Below are 12,653 nucleotides of genomic sequence, written 5' to 3' on the forward strand. Positions count from 1 at the left end.
AGTCAAGGCTGCAATGAGCCATGATCGCGCCACTGCACACCAGCCTGGGGGACAGAATGAGACTCCCTCTCAAAATAAAAAACAAAACAAAAAACCAAACAAACAAACAAACAAAAAACGGAGGCAGTATGGACGGCAACATAGCAAGACCCCCTCCTCTTAAAAAAAAGAAAGAAAAAAAAAAAGGCCTGGCTCACGCCTGTAATCCCAGCACTTTGGGAGGCCGAGGCGGGCGGATCACGAGGTCAGGAGATCGAGACCATCCTGGCTAACATGGTGAAACCCTGTCTGTACTAAAAATACAAAACATTAGCCAGGCGTGGTGGCGGGCGCCTGTAGTCCCAGCTACTCGGGAGGCTGAGGCAGGAGAATGGCGTGAACCCAGGAGTAGGAGCTTGCAGTGAGCCGAGATCGCGCCATTGCACCCCAGCCTGGGCAGTGGAGCGAGACTCCGTCTCAAAAAAAAAAAAAAAAGGGAGGAGTTAGAGGCTGCAGTTAGCTATGATCCCGCCAGAGCAGGAGCAGGTCTCAAAAAAAAAGGGCAGGCGGGGGTGGGGGAGGGGGCGTGGCCACATTACTGATGATAACTTTTGCCTCCAGCTCCAATATGATTGGTCCCGGCTCCGTAACTGACAGATGTTATGTATCTTGGCGCTCTGCTCACCTCCCCTAGGACTGGCCCTGGACATGGCCATGGTACCCCATGGAGGGCCCGGGGGAGCAGTGGCGCTGCAGGGTGTCCTTTATGTCAATGCTTTGCCGATGTGCGAGCGGAGGAGGCCCCTAGAACGCGCGGCCGCCACATTTTAAGGAAGTAACTTTTTTTCTTTTTCTTATTTTAGAATGACTTTATTGCTTCTTATTTTTAAAATGACACGTGAAAAAGGAAAAAAAAAGATACTTAGGAGTTATACACACGTTCAGAAGGAAGAGAAAAGTATAGTGAAGGGCTGGGCACGCACACCTGGAATCTCAGCACTTTGGGAGGCTGAGGTGGGAGGACTGCTGGAGCCCAGGAGTTCAAAACCAGCCTGGGCAACAGAGCGAGTCCCCATCTCTGCATAAATTTTCTTTTTCTTTTCTTTTTTTTTTTTTTTTTTTTTTTTTATCGAGACAGCGTCTCACTCTGTTGCCCAGGCTGGAGTGCAGTGGCTCAATCTTGGCTCACTGCAACCTCTGCCTCCCAGGTTCAAGTGATTCTTGTGCGTCAGCCTCTCAAGGCTGAGATTACAGGCACCCGCCACCACACCTGGCTAATTTTTTTTGTATTTTTAATAGAGACGGGGTTTTGCCATGTTGCTTAGGCTGGTCTCAAACTCTTGGCCTCAAGCAGTCCTCCTGCCTCCCAAAGCACTGGGATTACAGGCAGGAGCCACTGCGCCCATTCTGTTTCCACTTTTGGAGGTTGTGAATAGTGCTGTTGTGAATGTGTCTGTTCAAGGGTTTGCTTAAACACTTGTTTTAATTTCTCTTGAGTCTGTCTAGGAGTGGGATTGCTGGGTCATTAGTAACTCTATGTTGAACTTTTTGGGGAACACTCATCTGATATTTCGTTCGAATTGTGGCCAGTGCTGAGAACTAGAGAGTTTTGCATACAAGGTCACGCTTCTGACTTCTCTTGGAAAAATCTGAAGCTGATGCCATTGCTCACACCTGTGATTCCAGCATTCTGGGAGGCTGAGGCAGGAGGACACTTGAGGCCAGGAGTTTTAGACCAGCCTGGGCAAAATAGGGAGACCCCATCTCTACAGGAAATTTAAAAAATTAGCCAGGCATGGTGTTGCATGCCTGTAATCCCAGCTCCTCAGGAGGAGGCTGAGGCGGGAGGATCACTTGAGCCCAGGAGTTCAAGACTGCAGTGAGCTGTGATTGCACCACTGCACTCCAGTCCAGGCACAGAGCAAGACCTTGTCTCCAAAAAAAGGAAAAAGAAAAGAAAAATCCTCACCAGGCACAGTGGCTCACACCTGTAATCCCAGCACTTTGGGAGGCCGAGGCATGCGGATCACTTCAAGTCAGGGGTTTGAGACCAGCCTGGCCAACATGGTGAAACCCTGTGTCTACTAAAAATACAAAAATTAGCCGGGCATGGTGGCAGTCGCCTGTAATCCCAGCTACTCGGGAGGCTGAGGCAGGAGAATTGCTTGAACCCTGGAGGCGGAGGTTGCCAAGATGTTCTTCATGGCGCATGAGCCAAGTGAACCAAGATTGTGCCACTGCACTCCAGCCTGTGCGACAGAGTGAGACTCTGTCTCAAGAAAAAGAAAAAGAAAGAAAAGAGGTTGGGCATGGTGGCTCATGCCTGTAATCCCTGCACTTTGGGAGTCCAAGGTGGGCAGATTACCTGAGGTCAGGAATTCGAGACTAGCCTGACCAACATGGTGAAACCCTATCTCTACTAAAAATACAAAAATTAGCCAGGTGTGGTGGAGCAAGCCTGTAATTCCGGCTACTCTGGAGGCTGAGACAGGAGAATTGCTTTCACCCAGGAGGCGGAGATTGCAGTGAGCAGAGATCGTGCCATTGCACTCCAGCCTGGGCGATAAGAGCAAAACTCCATCTCAAAAAAAAAAAAAAGAAAGAAAGAAAGAAAGAAAAATCCGAGCCTGTGGGGTTTCAGGCCAGGCTGACATCACTTTCTGGGGGCGCGGTGGGGCTGGGCAGGGAGCGCGGCGCGTGTCTGACACCCATGGCTGGCTCCCTCCCGCCCTCCACAGCTGTTCATGGTGGACAACGGGGCTGATGACTGGCGCATCGCCATGACCTGCGAGCGCGTGTTCCTCATCTCGCTAGAGCTGGCGGTGTGCGCCATTCACCCGGTGCCCGGCCACTACCGCTTCACGTGGACGGCGCGGCTGGCCTTCACGTACGCGCCCTCGGTGGCCGAGGCTGACGTGGACGTGCTGCTGTCCATCCCCATGTTCCTGCGCCTCTACCTGCTGGGCCGGGTGATGCTACTGCACAGCAAAATCTTCACGGACGCCTCGAGCCGCAGCATCGGGGCCCTCAACAAGATCACCTTCAACACGCGCTTCGTCATGAAGACGCTCATGACCATCTGCCCCGGCACCGTGCTGCTGGTCTTCAGCATCTCCTCCTGGATCATCGCAGCCTGGACCGTGCGCGTCTGCGAGAGGTGCGACCCCCGCCCCTGGAGCCCCCCTATCCCCCAGCCCCCGTCTCCCTGGACCTCCGTGCCCATTCATGATTTCACTGACCCTGGGCCCCTCCGGACCCTGGCCATTGCTTCCGTCTCCCCGACTGCAAGACACCCGTGGTGCCTCCTGTCTTCCAGTTTGTGGCTTCAGTAATCATCCTCCCTGGGGACCTAGCCCTGTGTCCCCAGCTGCCCTCAACCAGGGAGGGACCCCAGCTCCCTCTCCCTCATCCTCCCTGCCACGGTCTCCTAAGCCTCCTTCTCCCAGCCCCTCGGCTCCCTGGGAGGCTGACTCCTGATCTCTGGCCCCGGGGGGCGCAGGCAGCAGGCATAGGGACGTCTCCTCCTCCCCTCTGTCTCCCACGTCTCACGTTTAACCAGCTTTCATTTTCCCCTTTGCCCGCTCCACTGGACTTTAGGGAAAACATGTGAGTCCCACCCTCGGCTGAGCTGTGTGCGCAGAGCAGCCGCTGCCACCGCTGCCGCCATCCCCGACCCGCTAGGAATTTAAGATTAGCTGCCGCAAGGGGAGGGAGGCAGGGAGAACGGGCCCGGCAGGGTGGGCCTGGGTCAGTCCCCCCATCTCGGGGGCAGGCCACTCCACTGGGCGTCCTCTCCGAGCCTCAGGGCCCTTGTGTCCGAAGGGCGGGGGATTAAGGAAGGGCTTGGCTCTGATGTTGTGTTTGGGCAGCTGACCCCTGGGAGCTCCGATGTTTCCTCCCAAGACTTAAATGGATCTGGGGTGGGCTGGGCGCGGTGGTGGTGCCTGTGATCCCAGCTACTCGGGAGGCTGAGGCAGGAGAATCCCTTGAACCTGGGACGTGGAGGTTGCAGTAAGCTGAGATTGCGCCACTGCACTCCAGTCAAAAAAAAAAGACAAATAAATGGGTCTGGGGTGAAGGAAAACCGGCCGCACCTTTGGGACCTCGAAACAGGAGGGAGTCTGTTGTGAATACCCCTAAGAGGTGGTGGGCCATCAACCCGATTTACAGAGAGGGAAACTGAGGCTCTGGGGGGTAAAGGGACTTGCCCGGAGGCCTGAGTCCTGGCAGTCTCAGAGGCAGGAGGGGCTCCGCCAGGCCTGGGGTGTGATGGTGCCTTATCTGGGAGAGGGTCTCCCTGCCATGCGCCTAGCTGGTGGAGGCCCTGGAGGGGTCCCTGGCTGGACCCCTGCTTGCCCTCAGTACCCCATCCTCATCCCTCCACCCAGCCCCCACCCCCCATACTCCCACGGGCCCTGCCTGGGCCTGAGGCCTGGCTCTCAGGGATGAAAGGCCCAGTTTCTCCAGCTGTCAAGGCTTCCAGGGGTCTCCTTGGGCCCTTGATGTTCCCCCATGCAGCTCCCACACCCCTGATGGGTGGGGTTAGAACTAGGGTCAGGGGTATGGGGTGCCCCTCATCAGGTATCCCTGAGGTCCAAGCTGGGTCCTTACAGGGCTCTGGGGGGGTGGGGCACGGGGCAGGGCTGGCAGGCAGCCAATCCTAAATTCTGAGCCTGGCGACAATGCTTGAAGCCCCCTTGCCTGCCTCGCTCTGACCCACCCCCGCCTCCCGCATGTCCCCCAGCCCTGCTCCTGGGTGGTCCTGTGGCACCCCCCACCATCGCTCCGTCTGGATCTGGGGCTCACCCACCTACCAACTACAGGGCACCCCCCACCCCTCCTGCCCTCTGGGGGTCAGGCAACTTGGGGCTCAGATGTTTTGGTGTAAGATGGGGGTCAGTCAGCTGGGCGCTGTGGCTCATGCTTGTAATCCCAGCACTTTGGGAGGCCCAGGTGGGTGGATCACGAGGTCAAGAGATTGAGACCATCCTGGCTAACATGGTGAAACCCTGTCTCTACTAAAAACACACAAAAAAATATTAGCCAGGCATGATGGTGGGCACGTGTAGTCCCAGCTACTTGGGAGGCTGGGGCAGGAGAATCGCTTGAACCTGGGAGGTGGAGGTTGCAGTGAGCCAAGATCATGCCACTACACTCCAGCCTGGGCGACAGAGAGAGATATTGTCTCAAAAAAAAAAAAAAAAGATGGGGTCAGTCCCTGGGTCTTCACCCAGCAAGCGTCTTAGAAGCCCAGACTGGAGGTGCCTGGAGTGGCATTCGACCTCCGCGGGAGCAAAGACCCCCAAATGCCAATCTTTGGGGAGCCTCCATCTCCTTCCCTCTGGAGCCTGACCCCAGCCCTGTCCTTGGGCTGTGTCACTCACTGTGCCTGGCACAGGCCTCCCCTGAAGATCCTGCTCTGTCCAGGCCACTTCCTCGGTGCTACCCCAGTTGGCCTCTGACCTTGAACCCCCCAGAGGCTGGCTTGGGGCTCAGATGATCTAAGCCCTGGGAAGGAGTGGGTTAGCTGGAAGCCAGGTCAGAGGGGGCCCAGTCCCCACAGAAAGGCCAAGGGGATTTGGGGACTGAGAGCTGAGTGGGAACAGATCCCAGAGCCACCCCCAGACCCAGAGAGCCAAGCCCTCGGCCCCCTGGCATGGCCACAGGCAGAACCTCTTTGCGGCCCCCCTGGCCGAAGTCCCAAGCCCGGCTGTGACCAGGACTAAGTTCTGTCAGTCTTAGGGCCTGTCTCCCTGGGTCCCAAATATAGCCCGAGGCATCTCCCCAGCGCCAAAGCCGATGCCCCTCTCTTCCCAACCCCCAGATGCAACATAGGCTGAGTTGGGGGACTCATGCTGTCCTCCAGTCTATGTCCTTCATATATGGGCGTCCCTTCTTCGCTCGAGCCCTAGGTGGTGATCCTCCAGCCTCCCACCTCCTCCAGTCCTCCTCCCTCCTTGGGGCATTGCTGGCTGGGGAAGTTCTTCATGGTGTCTGACCTGAATCCTTGCCTCCACCTCCTGCCGCTTCTGGTGCTGTGGTCACCCATCCCCCGGTCTGTGTGTGTCTGTCGTTGGGAGGGGGATTGTATGTTCATACAACCTCACCTGGGCCCCTCTCTGCCCCATCCAGGGAAGCAGCCTGGGGGGCAGGCAAAGGGAAAGTGGAAGGGCTGTAGGAGGGAGAGAGTGCGCCTGTCCTGTACCCACAGGACATGGCCCCAACGCAGCGAGGTGGACTCAGGGCCTTCCAGCCCTGGCGCCGCCCCAGGGGGTGTGATGGAAGCAGAGGGAATGGTGTAGACTGAGCCCTCCCTCTTCCCCAGGTACCACGACAAGCAGGAAGTGACCAGCAACTTCCTGGGGGCCATGTGGCTGATTTCCATCACCTTTCTCTCCATCGGCTACGGCGACATGGTGCCCCACACCTACTGCGGGAAGGGTGTGTGCCTGCTCACTGGCATCATGGTAAGGGTGAGGGTCCATGTGTATGATCCTAGGAGGTCCAGCCAGCCGCCCGCTCCACCAGCCCTTGCATACGCCTTGCTGACAGGGTGCTCACCCCATCACGAGCTGTGCCTGCTCAGCGTCCCTCCGTCAGTCCACCCCTCCTCTGCTCTGCTGTTTTCCTCTGAGGTCACGTGGAAGCCACACCCACAGGACATCTCCCTGCGGCCCTTCCAGGCCTAGATATGCAGCTCCCACCATGCCTGTCCAGTAAGAAGCTGTGGTCCACTCTGACCAGAGAGTCACTGTCACCCCTTTATTCTCTACAGCCCGATTTATTCACAGCCTTTGGATCCAGGGCAAGGGGCTTAATGCTGATGTGCCTTAGTTTCCTCAGCTGTGACCAGTGCTACTTCCTCTGCTTTGCAAGGGCTAAGTCGGTTATTTATGTGAGAATCCCAGAACTGTGAATGCCATGGACACACTATAAATACCTGCTGGGGGCTGGGCGTGGTAGCTCACGCCTATAATCCCAGCACTTTGAGAGGCCAAGGTGGGCAGATCACCTGAGGTTGGGAGTTTGAGATCAGCCTGTGACCAACATGGAGAAACCCCGTCTCTACTAAAAATACAAAAATAGCCGGGAGTGGTGGCTCACACCTGTAATCCCAGTACTTTGGGAGGCCGGCGGGTGTATCACGAGGTCAGGAGTTCGAGACCAGCCTGGCCAACATGGTGAGAGCCTGTCTCTACTAAAAATACAAAATTAGCCAGGCATGGTGGCAGATACCTGTAATCCCAGCTCCTAGGGAGGCTGAGGCATGAGAATTGCTTGAACCCAGGAGGCGGAGGTTGCAGTGAGTAGAGATCACGTCATTGCACTCTAGCCTGGGCAACCAGAGTGAAGTAAGTCTCAAAAAAAAAAAAAAAAAAAAAAAAAAACCTGCTGGGCTGTGTCCTCTGCAGCCCAAACCCCCTTCCTTGGCTGACTTTCAGGGTGTTCCCTGAGTTTTTCGTGACTCAGTGGGCACAGGCAGCACCCTGTCTCCCCGAAGGATTCTCAAGTCTGCCGTGGGTGCCTGTGAACATCCTTTCATGCTCACTGCTTTCTCTTTTCCCTGATTCAATCATCGGGGTCCCTGTCCATCCCCTCTTTCCAGAACCTTCTTTCTCTCCAGACATGTTTTATGCCCATGCGAACAAATGCTTTTCCATGTTTTATTTTATTTTTGTGTTTTTATAAAGACGGGGTCTCACTATGTTGTCCAGGCTGGTCATGAACTCCTGGGCTCAAGTGATCCTCCTGCTTGGGCCTCCCAAGGTGCTGGAGTTACAGGCCTAAGCAACTGCACCTGGCCCATGTCCGACTTTTTTTTTTTTTTTTTTTCATTGAGATGGAGTCTCACTCTGTTGCCCAGCCTGGAGTGCAATGGTGCAATCTCAACTCACTGCAACCTCCGCCTCCCGGGTTCAAGCCATTCTCCTGCCTCAGCTTCCTGAGTAGCTGGAATTACAGGCGCCTGCCACCAGGCTCGGCTAATTTTTCTATTTTTAGTAGAGACAGGGTTTCATCATGCTGGCCAGTCTGATCTTGAACTCCCAACCTCAGATAATTCACCTGCCTCAGCCTCCCAAAGTGCTGGGATTACAGGCATGACGCCACCACGCCAGCCCTTTTTTTTTTTTTTTTTTGAGGGAGTCTCGCTCTGTCACCCAGGCTGGAATGCAGTGGCGTGATCTCAGCTCACTGCAACCTTCCCCTCCCAGGTTCAAGCGATTCTCCTGCCTCAGCCTCCCGAGTAGCTGGGATGACAGGCACCCGCCACCAGGCCCAGCTAATTTTTGTATTTTTAGTAGAGACAGGGTTTCACCATGTTGACCAGGCTGGTCTCGAACTCTTGACCTCAGGTGATCCGCCCACCTTGGCCTCCCAAAGTGCTGGGATTACAGGCACAAGTCACTGCACCTGGTCCACGTCTGGCTTTTTGCTGGCAGCCCAGCGTGGGTCCCTCCCTGCACCTTCTGTGTGGTGCATCGTGCTGTTGCAGGGCCGTTGTCCATTCCTTTTCCTTGCTGTCTAGTATTCTAGGTGGAGGTTTCCAGCAAGTCGCTCTGTCCCAGTTGACAGGGCTTTTCCTGAGAACAGGCTTCTGGGTCCTCTCAAAACCTTTGTCCTGGCCTGGAAACCGAGAGAGGGTTTCCTCCAGGAGCCCCTGCTTGTGCTCTAGGCCAACCCTGCTCAGGCTCAGGGTGTTGGCATCTAAACCTGCTTGGGGCTGGGCATGGTAATGGCTCATGCCTGTAATCGCAGCACTTTGGGAGGCCAAGGTGGGTGGATCACCTGTCAGGAGTTCGAGACCAGCCTGACCAACATGGTGAAAGCCCCTCTCTACTAAACACAGACACACGGCCGGGCGCGGTGTAATCCCAGCTTGGTGGGATTCCCAGCTTGTAATCCCAGCACTTTGGGAGGCCGAGGTGGGCAGATCACGAGGTCAGGAGATCGAGACCACGGTGAAACCCCGTCTCTAATAAAAATACAAAAAAATTAGCCGGGCGTGGTGGCGGGCGCCTGTAGTCCCAGCTACTCGGAGAGGCTAAGGCAGGAGAATAGCGTGAACCCGGGAGGCGGAGCTTGCAGTGAGCCGAGATTGCGCCACTGCACTCCAGCCTGGGCGACAGAGCGAGACTCTGTCTCAAAAACACACACACACACACACACACACACACACACACACACACACACACAATTAGCGGGATGTGGTGGTGCACGCTTCTAGTTCCAGCTACTCAGGAGGCTTAGGCAGGAGAATCGCTTGAACCTGGAAGGTGGAGGTTGCAATGAGCCGAGATTGTGCCACTGCATTCCAGCCTGGGTGACAGAGCGAGACTCCATCTCAAAAAAAAAAAAAAAAAAAGAATCGTCCTACCTCCTGGAGTTGTTGGGGGTCGAATGAGCTAATGTGTGGGACGTGGTTCCACCTGACATTTGATGAATAGGAAACGAGTAGACCTGGAGTCAGTGAGCTCAGCAGATGGAATCCGCTCACACTGCTGACTCGGAGAATGGGGAGGCTGCAATCTGGGCAGGCTTCCTGGAGGAGGGAGTGACCTCAAGACAGGACGCTGATGTGCCCCCTCTGCCCTGCACACAGGGAGCTGGCTGTACCGCACTCGTGGTGGCTGTGGTGGCCCGGAAGCTGGAGCTCACCAAGGCTGAGAAGCACGTGCACAACTTCATGATGGACACTCAGCTCACCAAGCGGGTGAGGACTGCGGTTCCCATGGAGGCCGCCTCCTGGCCTTGTCAGCGAGCGTAGAACTTCCCTGCTTTCCCTCTGTATGTGCCGGGCACGCTCATGTGCCCATGGGTTACCATGCAGCCCCGTGTCAAGACTGTGCTGGCTTTGGGAGGCCAAGGCGGGTGGATCACCTGAGGTCAGGAGTTCGAGACCAGCCTGGCATGGTGGCAGTTGCCTGTAGTCCCATCCACTTGGGAGTCTGAGGCAGGAGAATCGCTTGAGCCTGGGAAGCGGAGGCTGCAGAAAGCCAAGATGGCACCACTGCACTCGAGCCTGGGTGACAGAGCAAGTCTCCGTCTTAAAAAAAAAAAAAAAAATGACTGTGCTTGGCTCTGCCACCACACACCCATCTGTGAGTAATGCATAGAGAGACATCGTGGCATCTACCCTTGTGCCCAGTCATGTCCAGCCATGGGCACTCAGTAAGAGGCTTGGGCCAGACTGCCATATGCAATTTGAGAGCTGCCTGACCCTGGCGGGTTGACTGCTCTGTACCTCAGCTTCCCCATATAGAAAATCAGGGAAATAAAAACACATGCCGATTCACTGAGTTAACATTTGCATCATGGCCGGGCGCTGTGGCTCATGCCTGTAATCCCAGCACTTTAGGAGGCCGAGGCAGGCGGATCACTTGAGGTCAGAAGTTCAAAACCAGCCTGGCCAACATGATGAAACCCCATCTCTAGTAAAAATACAAAAATTAGCTGAGTGTGATCATAGGCGCCTGTAATCCCAGCTACTAAGGAGAGTGAGGCAGGAGAATCACTTGAACCCGGGAGGTGGAGGTTGCAGTGAGGCAAGATCATGCCACTGCATTCCAGTCTGGGCCACAGAGCCTCAAAAAACAAACAAACAAAAAACATAAAAAACATTTGCAAGGTGCATAGAAGGGGCCTGGCCCATCATGAGTGATGTGTGTTAGGTATACACACACTGCACAAACATTGTGCAAGCATGGCCCTGCCTTATAGCCCAGGGACCCTGAGAGGCATTTCCAGAAGTTTCTAGAGGTTTCTGGAAGATTCTAGACATTTCTGGAGCCTTTTGGAATTTCGTGCCAACCCTGAGGAATTGTTCTTTTTCTGGCCCCAGGTAAAAAACGCCGCTGCTAACGTTCTCAGGGAGACGTGGCTCATCTACAAACACACCAGGCTGGTAAAGAAGCCAGACCAAGCCCGGGTTCGGAAACACCAGCGTAAGTTCCTCCAAGCCATCCATCAGTAAGTCTAGCACCTTTCCAGCTCACGTTTCTGTGTCCACATGGCGCGGAGGCAGCCCTCGCAGCTCTGTGTGGCCTCTTCACGGCTCCCTGCCAGGGACGGGTGGTCAGTTGGTTGGGGCCTGCATCTTCCGAGCTGGGTGGATGGGAGGATCTTCAGAGGGAGGCAGATGATGGGGTCTGCTAAGTCATGGACATGACTCAGTAAGTGGCAGGACATATATTTTATTCTCTGGAATAACCAGGATAATTTTTACCCTTTAGACTTTGAAGCGATTTCCTCTTTTTGCTTTGTCTGCCGGGAAGCTCATAGTTAAATCCATGGTCTGATCCATGGGATCATGTGGGGTAACTAGAAATGAATTGGGCCAGGTGTGGTGGCTCATGCCTGTAATCCCAGCACTTTGGGTGGCAGGGAAGATCGCTTGAGTCCAGGAGTTCAACACCATCCTTGGCAATACAGGGAGACCCCATCTCTACAAAAACTAAGAACTTAGCTGGGTGTGGTGGTGTGCCTCTGTGGTCCCAGATACTCGGGAGGCTGAGGTGGAAGGATCACTTGAGTGTGCAGGGTCAAGGCTGCAGTGAGCCATGATTGCGCCACTGCACTCAGCCGGGTTACGGAGTGAGACCTTGTCCAAAAAAAAAAAAAAAAAAAGAAAAGGAAAGAAAAAGAAAAAAAAGGCCGGGCACAGTGGCTCATGCCTGTAGTCCCAGCACTTTGGGAGGCCGAGGCGGGTGGATCACACAGTCAGGAGATCAAGACCATCCTGGCTAACAAAGTGAAACCCCGTCTGTACTAAAAATACAAAAAATTAGCCGGGCATAGTGGTGGACGCCTGTAGTCCCAGCTACTCGGGAGGCTGAGGCAGGAGAATGGCGTGAACCCAGGAGGCGGAGCTTGCGGTGAGCCGAGATTGTCCCACTGCACTCCAGCCTGGGCGACAGAATGAGACCCCATCTCATTAAAAAAAAAAAAAGAAAGAAAAGAAAAAAAAGAAAAAAAAAGAAGAAAGAAATTGCTTGATTTCCTATGTTGTTTCTTTGCCCGAGAATTATTTAATAAAGTAGCTCTAAATCCTTGGCTGCTCACTGAAGTCACCAGGAGGCTTTTTAAAAATCCCAAGAGCCACATCCAACATCAGTTACTTAGTAGAGTCTGGGTTGCAGTCTGGGTTTACATTTAAATTCCTCAAATGACTGCTTGGTTGGGCATGGTGGCTCACACTTATAATCCCTGCACTTTGGGAGGCCAAGGAGGGAAGACTGATTGAGGCCAAGATTTGGAAACCAGCCTGGGCTACATAGTGAGACCCCACTCTATGTAAAAATTAAAAAATAAAGCTGGGTGTGGTGACTCACACCTCGTAATCCCAGCACTTTGGGAGGCTGAGCCAGGAGGATCGCTTGAGGCTAGGAGTTTGCAACCAGCCTGGGCAACAAAGTGAGACCCTGTCTCTACAAAAATAAAAAAATTAGCCCAGTGTGGTGGCACGTGTCTGTGGTCCCAGCTACCCAGGAGGCTGAGGTGGGAGGATAACTTGAGCCCAGAAGGTCAAGGTTGCAGTGAGCTGTGATTGCACCACTGCACTCCAGCCTGGGCCACAGAGCAAGACCTTGCCTTAAAAAACTATATATGGCTGGGCGCAGTGGCTCACGCCTGTAATCCCAGCACTTTGGGAGGCCAAGGCAGGTTGATCACCTGAT

The 12,653-nt window shown here is 54.7% G+C and overlaps 1 protein-coding gene across 4 annotated transcripts in view; it reads left to right on the forward strand.

The window, feature by feature from the left end:
- The window catches only part of KCNN1 (potassium calcium-activated channel subfamily N member 1), a 50,571-nt gene that overhangs the window by 29,563 nt on the left and 8,355 nt on the right, over nt 1–12,653 (forward strand). For 3 of the 4 annotated variants that reach the window (XM_058424893.1, XM_058424890.1, XM_058424891.1), the window contains 4 exons: nt 2,718–3,136; nt 6,305–6,446; nt 9,581–9,691; nt 10,820–10,947. In XM_058424893.1, the coding sequence (XP_058280876.1) occupies nt 2,718–3,136; nt 6,305–6,446; nt 9,581–9,691; nt 10,820–10,947 (800 nt within the window). The remainder of the gene's footprint in view (nt 1–2,717; nt 3,137–6,304; nt 6,447–9,580; nt 9,692–10,819; nt 10,948–12,653) is intronic. The other variant, XR_009208881.1, reaches the window with a different exon arrangement.

The sequence above is a fragment of the Hylobates moloch genome, unplaced genomic scaffold (genome assembly GCF_009828535.3).
Source record: "Hylobates moloch isolate HMO894 unplaced genomic scaffold, HMol_V3 SCAFFOLD_12, whole genome shotgun sequence".
NCBI lineage: Eukaryota > Metazoa > Chordata > Mammalia > Primates > Hylobatidae > Hylobates > Hylobates moloch.